This window comes from Penicillium rubens, assembly GCF_028828025.1.
Source record: "Penicillium rubens strain IBT 27055 chromosome Unknown utg000001l_segment0_segment0, whole genome shotgun sequence".
NCBI lineage: Eukaryota > Fungi > Ascomycota > Eurotiomycetes > Eurotiales > Aspergillaceae > Penicillium > Penicillium rubens.
Genome location: NW_026890599.1, coordinates 171,432 through 188,012, shown reverse-complemented (window position 1 = coordinate 188,012; position 16,581 = coordinate 171,432). Strand labels below are relative to the sequence as shown.

At 53.3% G+C, this 16,581-nt stretch overlaps 3 protein-coding genes across 3 annotated transcripts; 2 read left to right on the top strand and 1 right to left on the bottom strand.

The window, feature by feature from the left end:
- Positions 1–296: 296 nt before the first annotated feature.
- Positions 297–2,520, top strand: N7525_000074 (transcription factor IIF subunit TFG1; the record flags this gene model as incomplete). Its single annotated transcript, XM_002560024.1, has 4 exons — positions 297–1,625; positions 1,675–1,962; positions 2,010–2,235; positions 2,288–2,520. 4 exons carry the CDS (start codon positions 297–299, stop codon positions 2,518–2,520), a joined length of 2,076 nt encoding a protein of 691 aa, XP_002560070.1.
- Positions 2,521–3,349: 829 nt separating this feature from the next.
- Positions 3,350–9,074, bottom strand: N7525_000073 (trifunctional fatty acid synthase subunit FAS2; the record flags this gene model as incomplete). The annotated part of the gene is made up of 3 exons (XM_002560023.2): positions 3,350–3,506; positions 3,568–8,504; positions 8,555–9,074. The coding sequence occupies 3 exons, from the start codon at positions 9,072–9,074 to the stop codon at positions 3,396–3,398; spliced, it is 5,568 nt and encodes a 1,855-aa protein (XP_002560069.1). The 3' UTR covers positions 3,350–3,395.
- Positions 9,075–10,298: 1,224 nt separating this feature from the next.
- N7525_000072 (tetrafunctional fatty acid synthase subunit FAS1) lies at positions 10,299–16,547 on the top strand (the record flags this gene model as incomplete). The annotated part of the gene is made up of 1 exon (XM_002560022.1): positions 10,299–16,547. The coding sequence occupies one exon, from the start codon at positions 10,299–10,301 to the stop codon at positions 16,545–16,547; it is 6,249 nt and encodes a 2,082-aa protein (XP_002560068.1).
- Between the last annotated feature and the right edge of the window lie 34 nt (positions 16,548–16,581).

Genomic DNA, 16,581 nt, shown 5'->3' with positions numbered 1-16,581 from the left:
TAAACCTTAGGAGCCTCCGGGTGCACGGACCAAACGGCCCGGACACCTGCCCGAAGCACGTGATCGCATTGCGGGACGGGTAAACATTTGCTCCGAGGTCTACCGTCATACCTCCGGTTCAGTGCCTCAGCTCTTTCAAAGTGACTTACCCATCTCTCACTCTTTTTCAAATCTACCGCTCCTTGTCGCAACACAAGACAGGCAAAGGGCTGCATTGCTTACGCATTTCCACCCCTGGTGTAATTCGTCGCGTTGTCTTTGACCACTCGTACAACTCTGTTTTGTACGTCGGCAAGATGTCGACTCCAACGAATCCTTCGAATGCTCGCACCCCAACTGGGCCAAATGGTGCCCCGGTGATGAGGATGCGTCGTCCGAAAGCAGCGGATCCACTGGTTCGACCGAAGAGAAGACCTGTCCCCAAACCAGCTGGCGCCGCTCCCGCCCCCAATGGAACAGCCACCAAGACTCTTCCATCACGACCGTCCCAGACCCCGGCGATTTTTCCGTCCGAGCGACCTATGCTTGAGCTTTCAAACAACAACATGGCAGCGAATGGATTCAGCGGTCCTTTGCTTAGCGATAAATACGTGGATTACCCGGTAGTGACAACAAAGCGAGCTCTGATGGAGGGACTGAAACACCACATCGCGCGTTTTGCCTCGAAGAAAAGCGTCGATCCACGAGACGAATCACAATTTACACGACCTGTCCGACTCCATCGCCGCGACCCGCGTGCACGAACTCATGACCCAAATGCAGGAAGGTCTGAGATCGATGGCCAGCCGATGGATGAAGCTGAACGCGAAGCCTTTGATGCTCGAAAGGCAGCACGCGAAAAAGAGCGCGCTGAGAACCTTTCCCAAATCGCACCCGCCCTCGGCTCTACCTCGAAAAGACCGAATGCCCCGAAGCAGAAGACGCAGCAGGTTTTCAAGTCGGATATGACTCCTGAAGAGATCGCAAGAGCACGGATAAAGTACGAAGAGGCTTTGCCATGGCACCTAGAGGATTTCGACAACCGACACACCTGGGTTGGAAACTACGAAGCAGCTCTGTCCGAAACACATGCAGTCTTTATCCTCGACAACGGAAAGATGAGAATGGTTCCGGCCGAAAAGTGGTACAAGTTCAACGCTAAGAGTAACTTCAAGGCTTTGACCATTGATGAAGCAGAGAAATTCATGGCCAAGAGAGTGAAAGACCCTCGATGGTTCATGGAAAAACAGCAGCAGTTGGAGCAAGAAAAGGAATTGGAAACATACGCCAAGCAGCGCAAGGTTTATGCCGGAAAGCAGGGCACAAGTATCAAAACCGAGGGATTGGAGGCTGGTGAAATGGATTTCGAAGAGGATCGATTTGCCGACGATGAAGAGCATGATGACCTCTTCAATGAGGATGAGGATGCGAAGGATGCCGAAAAGAGGATCAAAGAGGACCAGCTCAAGGCGAATGTCTTCAATCTCAAGGATGAGAAGGAGTACGACGCTGAAGAAATGCGAGAGAAACGTGAACGCGAGGCCCGACGTGTGTTGGGCAAGGGTGTCCGCAAGGCTTTAAAAAGGAGAGAACGGAACTTTGACTACAGCAGCGGTTCGGATGTCAATCCGTACACGGATGAAGAGGTAAGTTTTCACCCATCTTCGCTAGCAAGTCCAAAGCTAATTTAGACAGAGCTCCGACGACAGCGAAACCGAACGGGCTAAGGAGGAGGAACGGAAGAAGGCAGAAGAAGAAAAGAATCAGAAGGAAGCTCTCTCCAAGGGAACAAATACCCCCTCCGGTCGCCCCAAGCATACGGACGCCCTGAAGAAAGCTTCAGCTGCCGGATCTCGGAAAAGAATCGGATCACCAAACGCTTCCGATGCGAGTGGCACCGATACATCTCGAAAGAAGGCCAAAAGCATGCATTTGTCTACGTCTCAACCCCCATCCCGTCCGATCTCTCCATCCGCTTTGCAGGTATGTACAACCATTCCCCTTTGGCCAATATGTACTGATTTACCCAGGGCAAGAAGCGCGTGCGAAACATTCCTGGCGGTGCTGGATCTGGCAGTGATGTCGACACCGGTGCCGGCTCTGGAGCTGAAATGACCGAGGGTGGCAAGATCAAGAAACTGAAACTCAACCCCCCTACTTCAGTCTCTCGTGGTGGCACCCCACAAGGGTCCCGCGCCGCAAGTCCTTTGCCTCGACCCCCCGGGAGCCGTGCCAACAGTCCGGACGGCCCCAGAGGTCAGTTCTGGTCCAGATCTATCTTTACAAGAAATAAGCTAACCATCTGCAGGCCCTCGTGTGTCGACTCCAGTTTCTGGAAACCAGACCTTCCCCACGGCCGGGGAGATTCATGCAGCCATCCCAGCATCTGGCATCCTCAGCAGCGACCTCTTGAAAGTTTTCCGTCCTCGTATTGGCGAATCCAAGGAGAATCACCGGAGATTCATTGCCATTGTCAAGGATGTCAGTGTTTACGGAAAGGAGGATCGGATGCTGCGACCTGGTCCCTGGAAGGGCAACTGAGGTTTGCGCAAGGTAGTTACAAGTTAAAATCAGATGTCGGATACTTTCTATGTTTTTACTTTCATTTCCTATCTGTTAATCGCTGTCCAGCAGACACCTTGATACCTCTTTTCATTTTGAATTTTCTTTTTTGCCCTGGAATACTTTAACATGAATATCTTCCGTATGCGATCTATGCTGGTTGTTGATAGTTCATAGTCCATAGTTGAACATACATCTAATACCCTTACCATGAACAACCATCCTCTACACATGTGCCTATGCAAAACATAAGATGGAATCCCACTGCCACCCGGCTAACTCCATGTGGAGGTATCAAATGTTGATAGGAGCTTGAGGCCAGTCAGTAGTCGGGATGTTCAGTAGAGGGACCCATAGATGGTTCCTGCTAGACCAAAAGATCACAACAATCGGCACGTCCGATTATATATACTGGAGTACATATATTACGCCCTAGCAACCATGCTAGTGGTGCTGTGAAGCTCGCAACGGACGATGCTTTCTCAAGCAACTCCGTTACTCTAACCTGAGATTTATTGATGGAATCAATAACTACAAGAATCAGAGAATTACCAGAACGTGCGCTTTTGTGATAGCAGTGCAGAGTGTTGCGTGAACTAACCGTAATCCCTTTACATCGATGGGCTTGGTTCCTTTTTTTTAAGAAAAAGAAGATCATATCGTTAGAACATAGACTCTAAATGACAATTCAAAGAAAGACACAATATCATCATTCCCATTATAAACACAACGAACCAGGAGACGAAGCTGGTTCGAAATCTAAAAGCATAAATCACAATCATTACGTCTCAACCCAAGGGAATATTTAGACCCTGGGATCTATATGCGAATACAAACAGAAAATGCACGGCGCTCTAAAACTGCGAGACCGCAACAGCAACAGCTTGCGAATCACTGTGGCTGATGCTAACGCTGACCTGCTTGACACCCGCCTGCTTGGCGGCGGCGGCGGCAGCACCATGAAGCTGGAGATATGTTAGCGTTGTCACTAGAATCATGGGATAAATGGGAGAATCATGCACTTACGTTCACCACCGGAGCGCCGTTGGCATCAACTCCGATCTCAATCTCCTTCAGAGCAGAACCGGCACCCTTGCTGCTGACACCCAGTGACTTGAAGACGGCTTCCTTGGCACTCCAACGGCCTGCAAACGAGGACTGAGGGGAGGCGGCCTTGCGGCAGTAGTCTTGTTCACTCTGAGTGAAGTTGCGCTCGACGAAGGTCTCGTTCTCAATGTTGACGGAATCGATGTGCTCGACGTCAACACCGATCTTGGAGTTCTCGGCGGCATTGGCCTTGGCGAGGGACTCGAGGGTCTGGCGAGTGCTTTCGGACTCCTTGGTCTCGGGAGCAGTGGCCGAGTACTTGAGCTCAGAGGTCTTCTTGTCGACAGACACGCGGTAGTCGGGGTTCAGGAAGACCTTGCTCTGCAGCTCATCTTCGTAAGGAGCCTTGGTCTTAGCAACGAAGATGCTGTTGTTGATCAGGCCATTGTGGAAGTAGCGGTAAGCCTTCTTCTGGCGAGCCTCGACCTTGGTCTTGTAGGCCTGGTACTGAGCCTGGTCGAGAGTGGCGTACAGGTACTTGGGGTGGATACCAATAACCTGCGCACCCTTCTGACCGAAACCGAAGGAGGTGACGGAGAACGCCTTGACACCATCGGTCTGGATGCTGCGGCTGGGGTAGACAATGTAGTCGAACTTTTCCATAACCTTGTCAACGTTGTCAGCGTTGCGGTTGCCCGGCACGAGACCGCTCTCCAAGACCTGCAAGCAGCCGTTGAACATCCAGGCACCAGCGGCACCCTTGGGGTGACCAGTGAGGTACTTCTGGAAGATACCCATCACTGCATTACCCTTGGAGCGTCCAAGGTGCTTCATCTGCTGGCAGATGACATCGGACTCGTTCTTGTCGTTTGCAACAGTCGAAGTACCGTGGAAGGATGCGACGTCAATGTCGTCCACTGTGAGACCCCAAGTAGCCATGGCACCACGGAGGGGAGCAATGCGTGGATCCTGCTTCCAGAAGTTGTTGCCCAGACTGTATTGGGCATCCTTCTCCTGGCGAAGAGCCTCGCGCTCAATGTGCTGAGCACGCTCCTGCATGTAATCAGCCTCGTTGAAGGTCTCGTCGCTCTGAGCCTTCATGGCATCCGCCTCCTCCTGGAGATACAGAAGCTCGGATTCTTGCCATTCCTTGATCTGCTTCTTGCGAAGATCCAATTGACGGCGACGGTACTTGATGTCCAACAGAGGGGACGGGAACTTGCCGGGGTTCTCGCGGGCGGTGGTGAGGACACCCTGGCCAGGAGCGGGAACGGACCGTCCGATCTTGTCAGTGGCGGTCGTGGTCAGGGCAATGATACCGTGGATGGGCACACCCATGTCGAGAGCAAGCTGTGCGCTCATAATGAGTTGCATACCGCAACCCTGGGACTCCATGAAACCGGCACGGGTGGTGGTAGTGGGTCGTGACATCTCTTGCGGGGTGCGACCGTGGGCGAATTCATCTTCAGCGTTGCTAGTGGCCTTCATGTTGGCGAACTCATAAGAGCCCTCCTCCTGGAAGTCATCGAAACCACCGACGAAACAAACACGGGCCTTGCCCTCGACAATGGTCTCGTAACCGATATCCACAGACTCCACAGCCGTGGCGCAAGCACCGACGGGGGTCTTAATAGGACCGGTAGAGGACAGCAGCAGCATGTTAACCCAGGCGGACATAGTGTTGATGAAGGACTCCTGCAAGATATCCTTTTGCAACGGCTTATCCATGAAGCGATCCTTGTACATACCGCGCAAAGCGTGGGTACCACCAATACCAGAGCCAATACAGTTACCAACCTCAGACAGGTGGACATACTTGTAGAACTCGTAAGGGTCGGTGATACCGGCAGAAAGCATGGACTCAGCAGTGCAGACCAGAACGAAGAGGGTGACAGGATCCACCTGCTCGATAATATCATCGGGGATACCATAGCGGCTAGCATCCCAGCCTGTGGGCACCTGACCGGCGACAAGACGATCGAACTGCAGAGCCTTGGGGATGAGCATCGTGGCACCCTTACGGAGACGGACGGTGTACTCTCCAGACTCGGGAATCTCGAAGATCTCAACCTTGTCTCCATGCTCACGCTTGAACTCTTCAGCTGTCTCCTTAGAAGACTCGAAAGGTTCAAGGTCCTCCTGGATGACAATTTCTTGAAGGAGCTGCTTCTTCTTAGGATCGTATCCCTTGAACAACTCCGGCTCGATGAGACGGATACCAGTGTGCTCCAAGATGTGCTTCTCATACTTGGGCTTGACATCCTTATCATCGACGGGCTCACCGGTCTTGGCATCGACCCATCCGGAGTAGGCCTGGCCCTTAAGGGGACCATTGTGGTGTTTGATCAGACCCATGATCCACGCCATCTCGACGCAGCCCTCCAATGAGAACTTGCCCTTAGATTCCATCTCCCATCGCGTACGGGAGTTACCCCAAGGACCGACTTCAGAGAAACCAGTGACAACGACCACCTTGTCCAGGTTGACCATGCCCTTAAGAGACTCGTTGAGGGGCTTGACTTCCTTCTCCCAGTCGGGCAGGTTGGGGAATTCAAATTTGATGTTGGCACGGGGCTCTGCAACAACTTTCTTATAAAGGACTCCGCTGTCTTCGCCGTTGACCACCTTGTGCTCGATAGCGGTCTCCTTGATGACAGCCTGGCGGACATCGCTGGTCTCCATGATGTCGGTGCGAAGCTTGGTCATCAGACCCTTCAAGTCCGGAATGAACTGCAGACCACCGTTAAGATCCGCAAATACCGGGTCAAGCTGGCAAAGGTTGACGATGGCCGGAGCCATCAGGCCGAGAAGGTTGAAAGCCATCTCCTGCTGGGAGAACGTACGGACGCCCAGCTTCTCGACACCTTCAGCGACCATGTTGTTGCCACTCATCAGACCAGTACCACGGGTCCAGCCAATGACCGCACCACAGATAGTGAGGTAGTGGCCCCAGTTCTCCGAGTACCAACGGTTGAAGAGAGTCTCCAGGGCAAGTTTGGACTCGGAGTACAAGCCATCGTTACCAAAGGTGCCGTGGTTTGGCGAAAGGGGCAAAACAACTTGAGCGGGGCGAGTCTCGAAGCCATGAGCTTGCTTCTGTGTCTTGACCGAGCCCAAAAGACGGAGTAGGTTGGTCAACATGATACGGTGAGCAAGCTCGGACTTGGAATCGATAGAGTCGATCTCGCGGCCGTTCTCGGGGATGGCAGCGAAAGGAACGATAAAGTCCAAGTCCCAGCCAAGACCCTTCTTGGTGTCGTAGATGTAGTCAACCAAAGCCTCAACATCCTGCTTGCTGCCTTGGTTGAACGGCACGACCACCAGCTGGGAACCACGAGCACCGTAACGGGCGTACATGGCCTGGTAGTACTCGGTCACCTCGCGCGAGAAGCGACTAGTAGTGACAACGACCTGAGCACCACCGCTGATCAAACCTTGGAGGACCTCGGCACCGATGGAACCAGCACCGGCACCGGTCATCAGAACGTTCTTGCCCTGGAAGCTGAGACCGTCCTTGGCAGCCGACTCCATCACATTCAGATAGATGCCAGTCAGCTTCTTGTTGTAGTCCCAACCGTGTTCGGTCTTCTTCTTCAGGTGCAGGAATGGAATGGTCTCCACCTTTCCAGGGCGGGTGGCAGTAGTGCGTTTGGTAGCATTACGGCCGCCCTTCTTGGAGTGGCCGTTCTCCTGGGGGATGATTTGGCTCTCGTTCATGCCGAGAGCATGGACGACGTCCTTATACAGTGCATCAAACTGGATTTGCGAGGACTTCGAGAGACGATGCTGCTTGCGAATGAGCTTGTAAACATTCTTCAGATCGTTCTGAACCTTAGTGCGGTTGCTGTACTCGGAGATCGGGCCTCCCTCAGCCATGTGCTTGACGTAATGCTCAAGCTTGCGAGCGCTGGTGCGAGGAACTTCCTTGTAGCCAATGTTGCCACGGGCATCAATAGTTGTCTGGGGGCCAGTAGGCACAGCCACGTCCTTGTAGACTGGAGCCACTTCCAACACTTCGCGACAGTTCTCAATGAGCTGCTGTCCAAGTTCCTTGGCAAGCTGGTATGTTTCTCCACGCTCAGCTGGGCAGTTGTCGATGTGATACTGCATAAAGTCGAGGAGGAGGGGGTTGGAGCGGTTCATGATGCGGATACACTGGCTGACAATTTCGCGGTCCACCACCTGCAGGCGACCAAAGATGATATCGTAATACATGCTCAAGGCATCTTGACGAGCCCAGTTCCATGAGGAGTCGTAGACACGGGCCTTCAGCTGATCGAAGGATGGCTCAATGCCCGAGGCGTAGAAATCGCCGTGCTCTGCTTGCCACAAGTCCAGCTGAGCCTGCAGCGCTTTCTGGGTTTCTTGAGATGTCACGTAGGCCTTTTCACCACCACGGAGGTCCATCTTGAGGTAGCGGGCAATGATCTCAAGCTGCTGTTTGAACAGAGCTCGTTGATCCTTGGTCAGGGCATCAATGGCTGCAGGGTCCATGACCATGCCACCACCGCCACCGGCGTCACCACCGGCAGCCGGAGTGGAAAGACTGACTCCGGCGCTGGCGGCATACTTGTTTGATACGTCGTCGAGGTAAGCCTTAGCATCCGCTTCCGATCCAAGACGGGCAGCAGGCTCCATGGTGAGAGCAAGCAGGAGCACACCATCCTGGCGGCCGGATCCCAGACCCCACCGCGTCTCCAGGTATTTTCTAACAGAAGTGATGTTGAAGCCACCGGGCATCTTGGAGGAGACCATTCTGGCGATGAGCGAGGAAGACTGTTTGCCAAGTTGGCCGTTGAATGTGGCTTGCATCGAGGCACCCAATTCGTCGAGGGGGACGTCCTCGGGCTTTTCGGGGGTGGAACCGAATTCCTTACCCAGGTCACCTAGGATTTCATTTTGTAATGTGGACTTGCCTATTCACATGTTAGACCGAACGAAGGTTATAATTTTGGCCTGTACTTACCTCCAACAAGATCCTTAATGGCTTTTGACAATGGCACATCTGCGAGGCTCTTCTTTAGCTTCTGAGCAACCAGTGTCCGCAGGATATCGACTGCTGTGACTGGGACATCTTCCACTGCGGCAGCAGGGCCTGCACTGGGGGGTGGAGGAGGAGCTCCAGCTGCGGGAGCGGCAGCTGGTGCTGCCCCAGGGGCAGGCGAGGAAGCAGGCTCTGCAGCAGCCTCTGGTTCTTCCTCCACGGGCTCGACATCATAGTAGATCTCGTTGGCATCCTTATTATAGCAGAGAATCTGGCGCTGAACTGAAGTGGCAGCATCATAGGCCTCGTACTTGGAGGCAAGCGTCCGCCGCGCCATTCCTCCAAGGGTATCTGCGGGACCGATCTCGACAATGCGCTCGGTGCGCTGTTCGGCGAGGATCACATCTTGGGTCTCAATCCATCGGACGGGGGAGGCGAATTGGTAGGCAAGCAGCTCCACCAACAAGGTGTGAGCCAGCTCTTGTTCAACTTCCGGACGCATGATAGAAAGTAATGGGTATCAATTGATTAAACAGAAGGACGAAATTAGGACAAATGTCCGGGTTTGGGGGGGGCGCGACGGAGTCGTCGTAGAGTGCCCAAGCGGAGAAAGGAGTGAGTAGGGGAGGATGACTCGAAGAAGAAGTAATGGGAGAGAATTAGAATAGGAGTCAATCCTATGTATGAAAGGTATCAGTGAAAGTCCCCAAGACAATTGGATTGATCCAGAAAGAAGAAGGGAAAAAAAAGGTGGGAAAGGAAATGGAGCACGGAGATAGATGTGGTAACAAATAATACCGGATGGTAATTTTCCAGTTTTATCAACATGGAAATAATGGCCAAAAAGAAAAATAAAAAAGGAAGGAACAAGAACCACTCACCCTATAGACAACGGTGGAATTGTAAAGATGATATTGGGAGAATGAGAAAAGTAATAATTTGATGATCCTATAAAAATTATCAAGTCATAGACAGCGATGTTCGGATGAATGGGGAGGGACAAGGTCAAATTGGTGAGGGCGTTGGGGTTCCAGAGCTTCGGCCGAAGGATCTGACACTAAGCAACGATTTGCGGCATTGCGTGGATCATTTTTGATAGCTAGCTGGGGTTCAGGGGGGAAAATATACTACGGGGAGATGTTGAAGAGATCCCAACAGCAATCACCAACTCAATGGACCACATATGTAGGTAGATTAGATATAGTTAGATTGATATTTAGATGTTACTACATGTATATATGTGATACGATGGAAAATATAAAAAACCCAAACTATAAAAACCGATATTTCAAGGCTCAATTACAATACATGGGTAACACAGTGTAACCATTCCCAACGGGTTCAACCCAAGTCAAAACCCATTGGGGCGGGTCTCCTACCACGCTAAACCCCTTTGAGCTGTCTGCAGTTCAACCAGACCTTTTTTTTTCTTTCCCTATTGCTTTCCCCTTCAGGCTCAATTGTGCTCTGGACCTCTTTCCTTATTTTATATTGTATATCTGTTGAAATTGTGTCCCTTTACTTGTCTTTATTCCTTTGATAATACCCCCCCTTTTCTACTTTAGACCTTCCAGGACTCAGGTCACCCCAGTGAGTTTGACCCCTCGAGATGGTGTTATTCCATGAAATCTAACACAGCAACAGGAAACCCCTCTTCAATTTTAGGGTCCCTCTGGTCTTTTTCTTAATCTCCTTCTATTCCTTTCAACAGAGAGAGAGCCACATCATGTACGGCACATCGACCGGTCCCCAAACCGGTATCAACACCCCTCGATCCTCTCAATCTCTCCGCCCTCTCATCCTCTCGCATGGATCCCTCGAGTTCTCTTTCCTCGTCCCTACCTCGCTTCACTTCCATGCATCGCAGTTGAAAGATAGCTTCACTGCCTCTTTACCCGAGCCCACAGACGAATTGGCCCAAGATGATGAGCCATCATCAGTGACCGAGTTGGTCGCCCGCTACATTGGGCATGTGGCCCACGAGCTCGAGGAGGAAGACGATGCACAGGGCAACTACCTGGACGTTCTGAAGCTCGTGTTGAATGAATTTGAACGTGCCTTCATGCGCGGTAATGACGTTCACGCCGTGGCAGCTGCGCTCCCCGGCATTGTTGCCAAGAAGAACCAAGTCGTCGAGGCCTACTATGCCGGGCGAGCTGCGGCGGGCAGGCCCACCAAGCCCTACGACTCTGCCTTATTCCGTGCGGCATCCGACGAGGCTGCAGGTATCTACTCTGTGTTCGGTGGTCAAGGCAATATTGAGGAGTACTTCGACGAATTGCGCAACATCTACACCACGTACCCTTCCTTTGTCGAAGAGCTCATTACTACCTCCGCCGAATTGCTCCAAACGCTCTCTCGTGAGCCAGAGGCTAGCAAGCTCTACCCGAAGGGCATGGATATCATGCAATGGCTGCAAGACCGGGATGCACAGCCCGATATCGATTACCTGGTCTCCGCCCCCGTCAGTCTGCCATTGATTGGTCTGGTCCAGTTGGCCCACTATATGGTTACCTGCAAGGTCCTTGGCCGCCAACCTGGTGATGTCCTAGAACGCATCCTCGGTACCACAGGTCACTCCCAGGGAGTCGTCACCGCTGCCGTTATTGCAACCGCTACCAGCTGGGACTCCTTTGCCACAGCGGCCCAGAATGCCCTGACCATGTTGTTCTGGATTGGTCTGCGCAGTCAGCAGGCCTACCCTCGCACCTCAATCGCCCCGTCCGTTCTCCAGGACTCGATTGAGAATGGCGAGGGAACCCCTACTCCCATGCTGTCTATCCGCGACCTCTCGCTCACCGCCGTTCAGGAGCACATCGACGCCACCAACCAACATTTGCCCGAGGACCGCCACATCTCCATTTCCCTAGTGAACAGTGCTCGCAACTTTGTCGTGACTGGTCCTCCCATCTCGCTTTACGGTCTGAATGTTCGCTTGCGTAAAGTCAAGGCGGCCACCGGACTTGACCAGAACCGTATGCCCTTCACCCAGCGCAAGGTCCGCTTTGTGAACCGTTTCCTCCCCATTACTGCTCCTTTCCACAGCCAGTACCTTGTTTCTGCGTATGACCGCATTCTCGAGGATCTGGAAGATGTTGTTGAGATCCCCGCCAAGTCACTGGAGATCCCCGTCTTCCACACCAAGACTGGAGAGGATCTGCGGCAACTGGGAGACAAGGACGTTGTGCCCTCACTGGTTCGCATGATCACCCACGATGCGGTCAACTGGGAGCAAGCCACTGTCTTCCCCCGTGCAACTCACATCGTTGACTTCGGCCCAGGTGGCATCTCTGGTCTGGGCGTCCTGACTAACAGGAACAAGGATGGTACCGGTGTTCGGGTCATTCTCGCTGGTGAAATGGACGGAACCAACGCGGAGGTCGGTTACAAGCCAGAGCTCTTTGACCGTGATGAGCATTCCGTCAAGTTTGCTGTTGACTGGGTCAAGGAGCACGGCCCTCGCCTGACACAGACATCTACCGGTCAAACTTACGTGGACACCAAGATGAGTCGTCTGTTGGGAATCCCCCCTGTCATGGTGGCTGGTATGACACCCACCACCGTCCCCTGGGACTTTGTGGCTGCTACTATGAATGCCGGTTATCACATCGAGCTGGCTGGTGGTGGCTACTACAACGCGAAGACGATGACAGAAGCCATTACCAAGATTGAGAAGGCTATCCCTCCTGGCCGTGGCATCACTATTAACCTGATCTATGTCAACCCCCGGGCGATGGCCTGGCAGATTCCGTTGATCGGTCGGTTGCGCGCAGAGGGCGTGCCGATTGAGGGTCTTACCATTGGGGCCGGTGTGCCATCCATTGAGGTTGCCAATGAATACATTGAAACTCTTGGTATCAAGCACATTGCCTTCAAGCCTGGCTCCGTCGATGCGATTCAGCAAGTCATTAATGTTGCCAAGGCCAACCCTAAGTTCCCCATCATCCTTCAGTGGACTGGTGGCCGTGGCGGTGGTCACCACTCCTTCGAGGACTTCCACCAGCCCATTCTCCAGATGTACAGCCGTATTCGCAAGCAAGATAACATTGTGCTTGTTGCCGGCAGTGGCTTCGGTGGTTCGGAGGACACTTACCCTTACCTCTCGGGTAAGTGGTCCGCCAAGTATGGCTACCCTCCTATGCCCTTCGACGGCTGTCTCTTCGGCTCTCGCATGATGATTGCAAAGGAGGCACACACCTCTTACAATGCTAAGAAGGCAATTGCTGATGCCCCTGGTGTGGACGATGCGGAATGGGAGAAGACCTACCAGAAAGCAACAGGTGGTGTGATCACTGTTCTGTCTGAAATGGGTGAGCCCATCCATAAGCTGGCCACTCGCGGCGTGCTGTTCTGGCAGGAAATGGACCAGAAGATCTTCAAGCTCGACAAGGCCAAGCGTGTCCCCGAACTGAAGAAGCAACGGAACTACATCATCAAGAAGCTGAATGATGACTTCCACAAGGTCTGGTTCGGTCGCAATGCTGCAGGCGAGACTGTTGATCTAGAAGATATGACTTATGCTGAGGTCGTTCGCCGCATGGTGGACCTCATGTACATCAAGCACGAGTCGCGATGGATCGATCCCTCGCTCAAGCGCTTGACGGGTGACTTCATCCGTCGTGTCGAGGAGCGTTTCACTACTGCCCAAGGCCAGGCCTCGCTTCTTCAGAGTTATTCTGATATTGATACCCCCTACCCTGCCGTTGACAATATTTTGTCTGCTTACCCCGAAGCTGCCAATCAGCTGATCAATGCGCAGGATGTGCAGCACTTCCTGCTGCTCTGCCAAAAGCGTGGCCAGAAGCCCGTTCCTTTCGTCCCTGTGCTAGATGAGAACTTTGAGTTCTTCTTCAAGAAGGATTCTCTGTGGCAGAGTGAGGATCTTGAGGCCGTTGTCGATCAAGACGTCGGCCGAACCTGTATTCTTCAGGGTCCCATGGCTGCCCGCTTCTCTAACGTCATTGATGAGCCTGTTAAGGACATTCTTGACGGTGTTCACCAGGGACACATCGCTGGCCTCCTGCGCGATGTCTACGGTGGCGACAGCACCAAGATTCCTGTCATTGAGTACTTCGGCGGGCAGCTTATGAGCACCACTGACTCGGACTCTGATGGTTTGATTATCTCGGAAGAGCCAAGCAAGACCAGCTTCCGCTTGTCTTCTACTGCAGCTTTGCCAGACTTGGACCGCTGGCTCGGCCTTCTTGCCGGCAACGTCTACTCCTGGAGACATGCTCTGTTCTTGGCTGATGTTTACGTTCAGGGCCACCGCTTCCAGACCAACCCCATGAAGCGGATTGTCGCTCCCACCGCAGGCATGTATGTGGAAGTATCCAACCCCAATGATCCTGCCAAGACTGTTATCAGTGTGCGCGAGCCGTACCAGTCTGGCAAATTGGTGAAGACAGTCGAGGCCAAGATCAACGAGAAGGGGCAGATTAGTCTGAGCCTGTTCGAGGGCCGCACCGCCGAGAATGGCGTTGTTCCTTTGAACTTCTTGTTCACTTATCACCCCGAGACTGGATACGCTCCCATTCGTGAAGTTATGGGTGACCGCAACGATCGCATTAAGGAGTTCTACTACCGGGTCTGGTTCGGCAACAAGGACGTGCCTTTCGACACCCCCACCACTGCCACTTTCAGCGGTGGCCAGAAGACCATCACTGCCCAGGATGTTGCCGACTTTGTTCACGCCGTTGGCAACACCGGTGAGGCTTTCGTTGACCGTCCTAGCAAGGAGGTCTTTGCCCCTATGGACTTTGCCATCGTGGCAGGCTGGCAGGCAATCACCAAGCCTATTTTCCCTCGCACCATTGACGGAGATTTGCTGAAGCTTGTTCACTTGTCCAACGGATTCAAGATGGTTCCCGGCGCCCAGCCCCTAAAGGTTGGCGACGTTCTGGACACAACAGCCCAGATTAACTCTGTCATCAACCAGGATTCTGGTAAAATGGTCGAGGTCTGCGGTACCATCAAGCGAGAGAACAAAGCCATCATGCATGTTACCAGTCAGTTCCTGTACCGGGGTGCTTACACGGACTACGAGAACACCTTCCAGCGCAAGGATGAGGTCCCCATTCAGGTTCACCTTGCAACCAGCCGGGACGTCGCCATCCTCCGTTCGAAGGAATGGTTCCGCATGGATGATGCTGAGATTGAGCTTCTAGGCCAGACCCTGACATTCCGCTTGCAGAGCTTGATCCGTTTCAAGAATGCCACTGTCTTTAGCAACGTGCAGACCGTTGGACAGGTTCTTCTCGAGCTTCCCACCAAGGAGGTCATCCAAGTTGCGTCTGTCGAATACGAGGCAGGCGACTCGCACGGTAACCCCGTGGTTGACTACCTTCAGCGTAACGGAACCTCCATTGAGCAGCCGGTGTACTTTGAGAACCCCATCCCGCTCAGTGGCAAGACCGCTCTGGAACTGCGTGCCCCCGCCTCTAACGAGACCTACGCCCGCGTGTCCGGTGACTACAACCCCATCCACGTGTCCCGTGTCTTCTCCAGCTACGCCAACTTGCCCGGAACCATCACCCACGGCATGTACAGCAGTGCCGCTGTTCGCAGCCTGGTCGAGACCTGGGCCGCTGAGAACAACATTGGCCGTGTTCGCGGTTTCCAAGTCTCGCTGGTCGGTATGGTTCTACCCAACGACATGATCACTGTCAAGCTGCAGCATGTCGGCATGATTGCTGGTCGCAAGATCATCAAGGTTGAAGCCAGCAACAAGGAGACTGAAGAGAAGGTTCTGCAAGGTGAGGCCGAGGTTGAGCAGCCCGTCACTTCCTACGTCTTCACTGGCCAGGGCTCTCAGGAGCAGGGCATGGGTATGGAGTTATATGGCTCTAGCCCAGTGGCCCAGGAGGTCTGGGACCGGGCTGATCGCCACTTCATGGAGAACTACGGTCTCTCCATTATTGACATTGTCAAGAACAACCCCAAGGAGCTGACAGTCTACTTCGGTGGTCCTCGGGGTAAGGCCATTCGGCAAAACTACATGGCCATGACCTTCGAGTCAGTGAACGCCGACGGGTCCATCAAGTCTGAGAAGATCTTCAAGGAGGTCGATGAGAATACCGCCTCGTACACTTACCGGTCTCCCACGGGTCTTCTCTCTGCCACCCAGTTCACTCAGCCAGCCTTGACTCTGATGGAGAAAGCCAGCTTCGAGGACATGCGCGCCAAAGGATTGGTGCAGCGCGACAGCAGCTTCGCTGGCCACTCACTTGGTGAATACTCGGCTTTGGCCGCCCTTGCTGATGTCATGCCTATTGAGAGCTTGGTGTCTGTTGTGTTCTACCGCGGTCTGACCATGCAAGTCGCTGTCGAGCGTGATGCACAGGGTCGCTCCAACTACTCCATGTGCGCTGTCAACCCCAGCCGTATCTCCAAGACTTTCAACGAGCAGGCACTGCAGTACGTTGTTGAGAACATTTCCGAGACCACTGGCTGGCTGCTGGAGATTGTCAACTACAACGTCGCCAACATGCAATACGTCGCAGCCGGTGACCTCCGTGCTCTTGACTGCCTCACCAACCTGCTGAACTTCTTGAAGGCGCAGAACATTGACATCCCCGCTCTTATGGAGAGTATGTCTCTGGAGGACGTCAAGGAGCACCTGGTCAGCATCATCCAGGAGTGCGTCAAGCAAACCGAGGCCAAGCCCCGTCCTATCTCCCTGGAGCGTGGTTTCGCCACCATTCCTCTCAAGGGTATCGATGTTCCTTTCCACAGCACCTTCCTGCGCTCTGGTGTGAAGCCCTTCCGTTCCTTCTTGCTGAAGAAGATCAACAAGACCACCATCGACCCCAGCAAGTTGGTCGGCAAGTACATCCCCAACGTCACTGCCCGTCCCTTCGAGATCACCAAGGAATACTTCGAGGATGTCTACCGCCTCACCAACTCGCCCCGCATTGCCTCTATCTTGGCGAACTGGGAGAAGTACGAAGAGGGCAACGAAAATGTTGCGAAATGATCCATCTCTGTTGATACCTCTTTATAATGTATTG